Raw genomic sequence first — 12,169 nt, forward strand, 5'->3', positions numbered from 1 at the left:
AATAATTTGGTGTCAACATATTCACCCCTTCCAGTAACAGCACCATCCAACTTATATATCAAAATTGGATGTGTTGCTGGTGACCCCGCACAGTTTAATGTGACAGCAAAATGTAAGTAATTATTTTGTACATAATAAGAGGATTTTGATACAAAATGGCAAAATTATTTTTGCTTTGAACTTATTTAATTTTGTCTGTGACATTTACCAAAAAAAGCTAACATATCATTTTGTTCAGGAGTTATTAATACTTGAGTCTTATTTCATACTTAAGTTCGACCAGTGAGGTCTTATCAGTGCAGCTGTTGACTTTGGCACAGGCTAGCTCATAAACTAGCAGGCACACAGATTTCCACTTTGTGGTACCTTTTAGTCAATGTTGATCTGTTGGGTACAAAACAACAATGACAAACCACAGTGAAGCGCACTATGACCAACTATTGCTTGGTATCCAATAGTGCTGCTAGCTCGAGTTAACCCAGTATTTCTACATAAGTTCAATACAACGATCATGCAGACAGCTCAGTTAGTTGATGTATAATTCAGAAAAAAAAAGAGATATATATATATAAGGCATCATCAGTCTGTGTAACTACTACAGGCGAAAAACAGAAACTTAAAAAATATATTTTTCACTTAACTAAGCTGTCTGTTTGTTTGTTGTATTGAACTTGCATAGAAATACATATGTGATAGTAATAATTTTGTTTCAGAATGAAACTTTTGCTGTTGTCTTAGGTTTAACAGTTATTTGTAAGTTGCCCATAGTAAATCCTTTTCAAAATTTGTTTAAAAAATCTATTTGTAATTTAAATACTGGTCCACCACAGGATACAAAAAAATGTCAAAAAAATAAAAGTGGCACACATTTGTGCATGTATGTTTAGATTGCGGAAATGTGAGCAGGCTGGGTGTGGTGAAGAATGTTCCAGCCAATAAAGGTTTTGGAAGCACACACATGTTTGAATGCATGACACCTAATTACATACCAGCAATCCAAACAGCTACTTGTCTATCTGATGCTACATGGAACTTGACAGCATTTTGTAATTCAGGTAGTTTTGTAAATATTTAATGATAGTAACTTAAATATATTATAAGCAAAGTGGAGCCAATAATATGAATTGTGTAAGTCTGTCTGCAGCTTGCACAACTAAATATATTATTTCGAAACTTTTTTTTTAATATCTTATTTGTTGTTAGAAGCCTTTAATATCATATGACTAAAACTGTTGCCTTGTTAAGTTAACTTCTCCACTAACATAAACTCATTTGTGTGCTAAACTTAAATAGGCACAATACTGTGTGATGCCAACCTTTCTTAAAAACCTGTTTTTTATTTTACCAAGTTACAAAGGTTAAGCACTTCATAGTTTTGTGATGTAGTCAGTGTTCCACTTGTGTATGATTGAAGTGAATGAATTGTCGAATATGTATTAGCAGTGAGACATTGTTTCTGAATTGGAAATAGTTCAATTATAAGTCATTAGATTGTAACCCAGAAGATTACTCTATTTTCAGTTTTTGCATGAAGTGGTCCGCTATACCTCTTTGCTTATATGCGTGCAGTTATAGTATTTCTTTGAGTCAATGTTCAGGAGCTCAATGTTTGTAGCCTGTTTTACGACATAACTAATGATTTTAGATTTAGGAAAATGCATGTCATTGCTACAAACTGACCGCTGTAAACAAAAGACATTTTGTTTTTGGATCAACGAAAAATAGTGCTTGTTTTATAACACATGTTCGGTAACTATGCTTCATGTTGAGGAAACAATGGCAAATTTAAGTATGAACAGACAGAATGTTACAAAAGGGTGGGGTTCTGAACCTCTCAGACCACCCTGGTTATGCCTATCAGGAGAACCATTGCATGTTCCTTAAGTCTTAAGTCCTTTGTAAACAACTTTTGTAAGTTGTAAAACTGTGCATCAACCTAGATTTGTGATTGTCTGGCAATCTGTTGTAAACATTAAATCGGGACCACTGCTGCCATGTTAAGGCATCGCAGACTCTTTGTGTGAGAGATGGAATTGTCTGCTTATGTTTATGTACTAAACGACGTATCAGTTTCTTGCGCTCATCATAACTTTGATATAGCGTCAAACCTTTATCATGCTAAGAAACATTATTATGATATGCCCACAAACAAGCACTCTTGTGTTTAAGTGGTAAGAGTGTGTCACATGTGCCAACATTAATCAGTCGGTTTACATGGTTATGGTGAGTTACTGCAAAGCTCAATCAAATAAAAATGTCATTTGCTTCATAACAAATTAAAAGAATCGAATAAATGTATATTTATGCAATTGAGCAAAATTCAAACAATAGCTGAAAAGGTTGCTAGGGCAAGTATTTCACCTTTATACATGTACATGGCCCTTCAAAGGCATGTTAAAAATAGGTTGCTGGTTCGTAGAAACATAACATGCCTACTGGCATTTGTGTAAATCTTTAGTTGAATGCCAGAATAACAAAGTACCGCAAGATGCCTCATATGTCCACCCACAAAATGGAACAACTGGTTTTGGCCAGAGGGTAAATTTGATTGGGGCTGAAAACTACTCTGGAACTGCAGAGGTAGTTTGTGTGGGGGTTGATACATGGAATGTCAGTAACAGTTGCATTGGTATGACTTTTGTTGATTTTTGTTGTTCTTTTGCCTATCCCCTAAACTGACAACATAAAATTTTAGGTTCATGCAATGCAATTGATATTCCTACTGATCAATCTTACAAAAATAACTCAACTGCTGTTGTTGTTGTTAATAATATGCTGAACCTAACATGTAACAGTGGGTACACTGGAAGTGCATCTGCAGAATGTGTTGCTCCTGGAGTGTGGCGCGTTACAACGTGTTTGGGTACTAAAACTGTGTAGTAGGTTTTATATCAGCCATATAAAAAAAATTTGTTTTTAGCTCAATGCGAAGTTCCTGCTTTAGGCTCAAATGCAACATTTTGCACAAATGGTACAGCTTCAACCATTACAGAAGGAACCATGGGTTTCATTGTGTGTTGTGATGATAAAATAAAAAGTGCGAAAGCAAATTGTTCCCATGATCGAACTATTACTTCTGACTTGGTTTGCCAAGGTATTGGGTGGTTCAACCCTATAAATATACATATTGCTGCTGATAGTCTTACACATAATTTTTCTTTACTTTTGTTTGACATGCTAAATAAAAGCCATTTTTTTGCCAAATAACACCTTAACTAAAGCTTGCACTATTATGAAGAAAAATTTTTCTGGAATGAATTCCAATCTACCTTTAAACATCTTTTAAGTTAAAACTGTGGCAATGCCTTGACTACATTTTCTCCAGTTACTTTTCTCTTGCTGTCTGTAATTTGTTGGTGGCAAATATCTTTGTATGTTGTGGTTTGTAATGGTTGCAGTTTAATTTGCATGAATAAATTACTTCCACAAAGTGTGCTTCGCTAACAATGCATGATTCGCTGGTTTATTATTATGGAACTTTTTTGTTTACATTTTGTCAACATAACTGTGGCAAATATTGAATGGATTTGATTTGTTGGACTTACGATTGTATGTGTTTTGGGTGGCAAATTGAGAGATTGAGAGACTGTTTATGGAATATGTTTTACAAAAAAATAAGCCTTGTGCAAAGTTGTTTGCCATATTTACAATTTTTCACATATTATTCCTAGACACTTTTCACATATTATTCCTAAAAAGAAATTTTGTTCATTTTAATTTTATTCTTAAGCACATGCAAATATAGAATATTGGTTTTCTCAAGATTTCTTTGTTAAAGTACATTACCTAAAATATACCTAAAAGAAACATGGAATATTGATTTTAATGATACACATGGTGATTAAGTTTTTTATGTAACCAGGAGTTTTTCCTGTTGGTAAACTTTGATATTTTGTCTGTTTTTGTGTTGCATAGCATTAATATTGCGTGGTGTGGATGTCAATCTGCATAATTAGCAAATATAATGTTTCTGTTGCTGCCAGGCATATTATATTTAATAGTCTGTTCTTCTGGAACATTAAAACGTAACTTGTACAATGAACAATAACCCTGAGAAAGCCTAGATGGATAAAATGCATAATTAGCATGCACGTTAAATGATGGTTTTGCAAAATTATTGAGTGTTGATATTTTGTTTTAGTTACAACCACTGCAATTGCAACAGCAACAACAAGTAATGGTGGAGCAACAGGTAAATACATATATATGGGTAGCATATAAATCCAGTGTATGGTTTAATTGCAAAGAATCGGAATCAAAACAACTACATCTCAACTTTGATATTTGAGGTTGTACACATGTTTAAAAATGAACTTTAACCTTTGAACAAATACATTTATCACTAGTGTTAAGAGTTGTATTCTTATGTGTTAATAAATATTGTTTTTCAACTATTCCAGAACCAGGAAATTTTGGAGGTAAAATAAATGGAAAAATGCACTCCATTTAAACTAAACTTAGCAAAACTTAATAGATTAATCACTAAATTTCTCCCTGTATTTTTCAGCTTTGGGGACTTCCTGGATTGGCACACCACTTGTCATGCTTTTCCTTTCTGTTGTTTGCAATCACACCTAGGTTTTCCATACAACAGCACTTCCATGTCGAAGTCATATTTTCTAAATGTAGTTATTTTCACAAAAGCTTTCCATAGTACCTTACAATTATATCAAAATATGCAGCAAACCTGATATATTGGTTTAAAATATTCATTGTTATGTGCAATGTGTGTGATTTTAAAAATGTTTTTAGGCATTTATTTATAACTGCTGCAATATTATTTATTTTTGATTTGATCAACTTGTGATTGTTGGTTTTCCAGGACTGAAATGTATGTTACCTCATAGTGAGAAACTGTGATGGAGTTTTGGTGGTTTACTGTCGAAAAATATTTGTAGATTAGTGTTTGCAAGCAGTGTGTATTGAGATATGTTATATGTGCGTTCTTGTAACTGTACCCTGACAAAGTTGACACTCTGTCACATTTCTTACCTCAAACAAAATTTTATTTTAATTACAAAACTACAACTGCCATTACTGTACACATATAGTATTTATTGACAAATACAATTTTTAAAATGCTGCCATAAACAGCTGATATTATATCAAGTCCAACGTTATCTGCACTCATTTAACAACACAAATATTTGATCCAATAAAAATATCACTGATGTTCATGTTCCCCATTATTGTAATTTCTTTTTGTTTTGTGGAATATATTTTTTAAGTTTTGGGTCACTGTATTAGACTCCAGTATTATGGAATATTTTACAAAACATGTTTGTGCTTTGGATGATTTTTGTGGTGATATTAAAATAAAACCATATCAAACAACTTGTGGTTCTTGACAAGTGTTGTGTTAGGTTGTTTAGGTTTCAGCATAATGCTGTGCACTGAACAAATTTGTTTACAGTTTTTTCCTACAAAGATACAGAGCACAATGTTAGTATATTTCCATGCAATGAAAAGCTTGTGCATAATCATGCCCCCACGTGTGCGCATCAACAACGTGGCAAAAAGCAATTACAAAAACGAGAATATTGTTTTTCGTGTTGCCCGTGCGTCTGGTATCCCACGTTGTGTAATATAGGAAACATATCAACAACTTGAAATATGATCGGGGCAGCATGTATGATTATGTCCCGAATCATTTCCTATTAACATCAACACGCAAGCTTCAACCAACCCTAGGAAATTCGCAAAAGTATCTCCTTATTCAGGAACGTGATTAAATTGGTTTATTTGCATATAGTAGGACGTTGTTACGGTGATACATAACACGTAGGGTTGGTTGACGCGTGTAGATGTATCACCGTTACAATGTCTAATTATATGCAAATAAACCAATTTAAACATGTTCATAATTTATGAATTAACCTTAGAGCTTGTAGATGCGTGTTCTTCTGTAAACTCCGCATATCCAACACCAATCAGGTAAACGATCTTTTACCAAGATGGCAAAACTTGACAGACATCAAAACAGCAAATCCAAGAGCTGAGTTATCAATTTAAACGTTCGGTATCGAAATAGTTTGAATGGCATCGAGTTGAATTGTTAGAGTGGTCTGGTCCGAATGATTCTTTGACAATGCATTACATCGCTTTTTAAACCCGCTTGCAACTTTCTTTCGTATATAAAACTTCTTCAAGTTAAAAAATGCCCCTAGGTCAAGAGTTAATTGTTAGAGCGATGGTCGTGAAAGTTTTAAATTGTCGTTCCGTGTTACGTGAATGCGTGCGTAAACGCTCCAGAGTATAAAATTTCCACAAACAATTTTACGCATGTAATACAACATACATTATAAAAAATACACATTAAAAATACACATATGTGGTCACTACAAGCTGTGAATAACTGTGGTTTAGGCATCTAATGATTAATTAACGCACATCTTGCAACCCTTTTATTTAAAGTGAAATAAACAAGTAACATTTCCATTGAAGTATTTGCAAAAAATTTACATATACGCCGGTAACACAAGCGAACAGGAAGTCATCGACACTTTTAGGCTAATCACAAGGTTGTTATGTGCTCCCTTTATTCACATTACTCTATGTATGCATTCAATAACACTAATGGCCACAGGTAATACATTTTGACGAAAAAATCTATGTTGACAAGACTGCTTCCGAACTTATTACCGCCCATAAGTATTAGCTGCTTAAGTTTTTTGTCTATGATTTCTAATGCACCTTGAATGTTTATTGATGTCAATCGCCAACCTTTTTTTGATCACATTAGGATTTGAACTCAGCGTTATCCTATGGTACGCATTCTAAGCACCTTCAAAAAGCACTCGCCCAGTTTATTCTGAAGTTGTTGTCTTGTTGTTATTTTGGTTCACCGACATTCGAACAATTATCCCGATTGGGTTTTATCCCAATATAGTTTAATATTTCTACGTATTGTTCTAGCGCCCTTTATCGCTAGAATACTCAAGGGAAATTCCCCTAACTTACTGGGAACAATAACACGTGCAAATTATTGCATTAGTGTTGTTGCTTATGCCATCTAACATTTTTTGTTTCACAGAATTCATATCGTGGGTAATTCAGACCAAAGTAAAACTCTTTTTAAACAAACTTTACGATGATAGAATGACAGTTTTATTGTTTTGATAAGTTTCGTACATTTGTTGTGGGCTTTCAAGTAACTTTCTCCCATAAAATTAACGAGATGGAGGTTTTCAACGACGTCATTCTCCATGTATGCAAGCGACAGAAGCTAGCACAACGTCACCATTTGCTTGTAACTGTTGAAGGTAGAGTGAATATATGCAAAAACGAGAACGCATTTTTCAATGAATGCTAAATACACCACAGTTAAACTGTATAGAGCGCATCCTTTGCAACTTAAGTATGCTGGTGATGCAACTTGTAAACGTGCATGCACAGCCTGGGATATGCTATACGATACACTAAAGAAGAAAGACATAAATTTCAACATTGTACACAATTAACAGTATTTACATGTAGGTATGAACGGTGTATGAATCATACGGTAAATTGCTTTACGAGCTTCAGTCACGATACGCGCATATGGGTATGATTAAGTACGCCGGTTCATTGCGCGACGTCACGCACCAATGTTTCCTGTTCCCGATTAATCACAATCTCAAGGAAAGTCTCAAATAAACCGCGATAATCCAACGAGTTTTTAACCAACAGAAAGTAAAAAATTCTGAACGGCTTGGTTGCTTTATCCACGCCCCAAACAATAGGACCTAGAACATATTTGTTTTTCCAACGATTATTTGCGATTTTCACGACATGAAGTTGGTTTCTGTAACTTTGCACACAAACAGTAGTGGTAAGAACGCACATATAGTTACACACACAATAAACACTTCAACAAAATAATGAGAAAAAGCAAAAGTTTTATCAGTACCTATGCTTCCATGTGAAATAGTTATGTTAGTATGGAGAGCAAAATACATACGTCTGCACAAAACTACGCAAAGTCATTGCCACTTCCAAGCTTTGTCCAATATTTCCATATCAAACAAGATCATAGTTGCAAAATTTTGTGCTAAATAAAAATACTTCATTTATTTTTTATTTTTCTTCAGTTCACTTTTTTCATTAGTTTTTTTTAATAATTCCCTCGTGTTTCAATTTTTATTTCTTGGTTTAACTTTACCTGGAAACGTAAATAACAAACTTTTAAATACTGCAATGCATTTGGCAGGTTAGCAGAATCTTAAAAATGCATTTTAACTAAAATTACATTATTTCTGTGACAATAATAAGCACCAAAAGGAACGTAGGGTAGCTTTACTGAGTAAAAACACAGTTGAGGCACTTGTTTTTCCAAGAATGACTTTAAGGATCGGGGATTGTTTTTTGTATTTGTGGTGCAAAAATTGCACTTTGTAGGCTCCAGCCTTTTTTTGCGTGCATACGAGCTGATTAGTTGGGGGGTATATTGATGGGATCCTATCTTAAAAGTAAAGGTTGCTGCAGGCTGAAATTAGATACGCTTGGGCGGTTGATTGGCAGCATTGATCAATCCATATGAGAAGAAAAAAACTTATCGGGATTCGTGGCCAGGATATCCATGTGTACTTTTCGCACCACATATTCTTTAGGTTGTAGCGTGAAAACTACGAACCCCAAAGAATTGGTTGATACACCGTCTAGGAAGTCTATCCTTTCATCATCCACCTATACTTAACTTCTACTGTATGTGCGACACCCATCGTCGTTTAATACAACAACGGTTTTAGACGGTTAATAGAAGCAATAATATTTTCATGTTAGAAAAGGTGTCTTTCGTAGCAACCTTTAGTGGAAGTCGATGGATAGATAAAGTGCAAGTGATGGCATAAGGTTAGTGTTTTTTTCGATATTCACCAAAGAATTTGTAGCGCTAAAAGTTCATAAGACTGGCAACGGCCTTTCTGTATTAGCATAAAAGTAAATATCAGTTTGATCTAAAATTTGGTGTGCCTTATCTCAAAGGACATGTTTTTTCTCGATTTTGAGTATGCTTGTGATGTCACAATGCAAATCACTTTTTATAGCTGCCGTGTTACCACCAATTTATTATGCTATTGCATGTTGCTGTAGTGGTCAGTAATTTCCATGCAAGTAGGCCTAGTAAGTTTACTTCTTTTACAAGTAGAAATAACTGTCACTATTCTTTGATTAACTAACTGTGCTGTTAAAGCACTGTGGTTTGATAATTGCTTGCTTGCCCCAAAGTAAGCTAATTTACTCGTATATTTAAATATAAAGCGTGCGTATCTTCGTGTAACGGAACCTGCGTTACAGAAGTAAGTTTCAAAAATTAATGGTCCTGCAGTGTTCACGATTTCATTCCGCTTTCTATTTGCAAGCATTTTAGCATTGCCACATATGTGACTTGTTGATAAATAAGCGATACAATCCCTTTTTTCAAATGAGTTTATTGGTAACAAGGTAGGCCTACACCTGTTTATAATATTTTTACCGCCACATCAAGTGGTGTGGATACAACTACTTGCAAGAAAATGTGGGAAATAGTGAGAACGTGTTTACAGTTTACTGAAGTGAACCATATAGTTTAACAAGAAAAGATAAAGATATTAAGTGGGAAGGTGGGAGCTGACATTGCGCCGTGGGATATTGTAGGAAACATTAACTACTTACAGTATGATCAGGACAGCGTGATGATTAAATCCTGCCTTATTTCCAATTCACATCCACTCGCGTCAGCCAACCATGCGTGTTATGTATCACCATAACAACGTCCAATTATAAGCAAATAAACCAATTTTAGCATGGTCCTAAATTTTTACACAATTTTTCTCTCGTATTTGATAACTTAACCCAATCTTTTTTCCTCCCATGCCCGGTTAATGACTTAACTGAATAGAAGAGTTTTCAGAATCTTGACCGAATCTTTAGGAGTTGTGATAATTTCAGTATTTTTGCATCTGATCAATGAACGCACATTTTTAAACTCATGATTTAAGTAAGAACATACTTGTAATATTTACAATTAAGTATTTGTGAGTTGTTCGCATACACGGCCGTAACATCAGGGGTCGGGAAGTCGGGTAAAGAAATGGATAAAATTTATAATGTGCTCGCCTTATTCACATTATATACTCTTACCCTATACACGTACATTAAAATAGCACAAGTGGAAAAAGATGATACGTTTTGACGCACATAAGACCGCAAGATTTAAGTGTTTTGTTGTTGGTTGTAATTCAAAACACAAAGTTCTTCAGCCAATGTCATTTTGTTGCCACTACACAGGACATCACAATCTAGTTGAAATTAAAATTGGTGATGATGTCAATGATTTCTGTGTCGGTTAAATCAGCAACAGAACCAAGAAACCGGTCACATGACGTCATGCCTTGACCACAGGCAACTTGGGAGAGGTCTGTAAAAGAAGTAAATCCTAACCCAACCGTTCGTAAATATTTGGATTTTAAAACAACAAGTAGCTCTAATCGCCTCGCTTTTAAAATAATTGGGGCTAAACCAGTGGCATTGTTTATAATTACATGAAAACATTAAAAATTGGGAGTAGTTACATTCGCTGTTGCTGGTGTATGTACCAGCTGACGATGAGACCAACGTCATCGTGAAGAACTCAGCATCCCACAATGGTCTTTGTGTATCGATCACCTTATAGGCAATCGCTAAAAACAGAAGAATTATTCAAATAGTAATGAAATTGCTTAAATTTAGAACAACCACATTATGTTTGGTTATAATGTAAGAACCTAAGCGTTAGGTAAAGGCGTTGCTAGAAAACAAGACCCTTTAACGTTTTAAATTAAAACGTTTCAGGTAGCAGTAACTTGAGGTTATGACAATTTATATGAAAAACAGGACACAATGACGTCACTCAGTCCGTGTGTATACATAATCGCTTTAATGGCCACTTCAGAGGTTCCCCAATTGGGCGTGGCAAGGGACTGGTGCAGAAAATATTTTTTTCAACTTTCTTGTATGACTTTTCGATTGATCATGGCTCTCATGTTTGTGAAATTTATTTATTTGAAGACCAACGATGATTCAACAAGAGCAACCTCCATACGATCCCGACCATCTCCAACCAAAACCACCACGATTGGACTGTCCTCGGGACGTTTAAGGTCTGTCGATGTGGATCAAAGGAAACGTTCTGAGAACCGAGTTGGCGTTTGCGTTTCGATGGGTTTTGCTTTGGCCAGCACGGCCGGGTGGCCACCTTTCGTCACATGCAGCTTGTCGCAACCATCACATCCCAGTGCGACTGGCTGCAGACGGTGATTCTCCGTGAGGAAATCACCTTTTTACGGGCGCCTGACTCGATAACCTTTATGGTTTTATCGGTGCCCATGCCATTTCATTTCCTTTTGTATTGTTCATACGCGTATAGTTACTTTTTTTGCAAAATAAACATGATTTGATTTGGTTTGAGTTGAAGTTCATTTTGTCTTGTGCGTGGCGAGGCACTCTCGTGAGATTTGGTTGAAAAAGATTAGAAATGGTCATTTTATTTCCTTTAGGCCCTATATAAGTTTTTAATCGTAACATTTCAGCAATAATGGACTAAATACTGGAATGTTCAGGTTTTTTGTGAAGCGATATACAACATATATGTAATGAAGTTAAGCTTTCATTAATTTACCGTGAGGAAAGTTTTGTTTATAACAAATGACGTTGCTTACTTTTAAAAATATCACCAAGTGTGGAAACATCTTCAGCTATGAGGAGAATCACATTGACGTCACTATCACTTGTGCCAAGAGTATAGTGGTGTGTGACGGCACAGTTCAACATCCCCAGAAGGTTAAAGGTTAGGCATTGATATTGCGCCGCTGCAATCTGGGCATAAGTTAAGACAAATTTACAAAATCTCGGCACAATAATGGTGAAATTAAAGAATTTATGAAGAAGTGCCTACGTAATTTATGCGGCCCCGGTGATTCGTTTTATCCATCACTCGTTGCAAACAGCTATAATTTAAATGTAAAAGCTTACGGCAGATGCGTAATCCATCATTCCGAATTCTAACTCAATATAAACCGGGTCAAGACTGGCATTCGTGGGGTCAGTTCGCGAAAGAAGTTGGGAAAATTGATTTCATTCACAGCTCCACCCTGTGGGAACGGCGCGAGTAGCGTCAAAGGATTCTGCTTAGTAATGCAATCGTCCACTTTCGCGTTTCCATCAAATATGTACA

General features: G+C 35.4%; 1 protein-coding gene across 1 annotated transcript; it reads left to right on the top strand.

The window, feature by feature from the left end:
- The first annotated feature begins 2,115 nt into the window (after positions 1-2,115).
- Positions 2,116-3,524, top strand: LOC145899679 (uncharacterized). Its single transcript, XM_082988572.1, has 4 exons — positions 2,116-2,171; positions 2,433-2,629; positions 2,696-2,863; positions 2,921-3,524. Exons 1-4 carry the CDS (start codon positions 2,116-2,118, stop codon positions 3,205-3,207), a joined length of 708 nt encoding a protein of 235 aa, XP_082844698.1. The 3' UTR covers positions 3,208-3,524.
- Positions 3,525-12,169: the final 8,645 nt, after the last annotated feature.

This window comes from Ascidia mentula, chromosome 4 (assembly GCF_947561715.1).
Source record: "Ascidia mentula chromosome 4, kaAscMent1.1, whole genome shotgun sequence".
Taxonomy (NCBI): Eukaryota; Metazoa; Chordata; class Ascidiacea; order Phlebobranchia; family Ascidiidae; genus Ascidia; species Ascidia mentula.

Bases quoted from the DNA above. Each gene is read 5' to 3' on its own strand.
- LOC145899679 (XM_082988572.1), top strand. From the start codon at position 2,116: ATGCTAAGAAACATTATTATGATATGCCCACAAACAAGCACTCTTGTG. The intron at 2,630-2,695 runs GTATGACTTTTG...ATAAAATTTTAG, and splicing joins TGTCAGTAACAGTTGCATTG to GTTCATGCAATGCAATTGAT. The intron at 2,864-2,920 runs GTACTAAAACTG...ATTTGTTTTTAG, and splicing joins GCGCGTTACAACGTGTTTGG to CTCAATGCGAAGTTCCTGCT.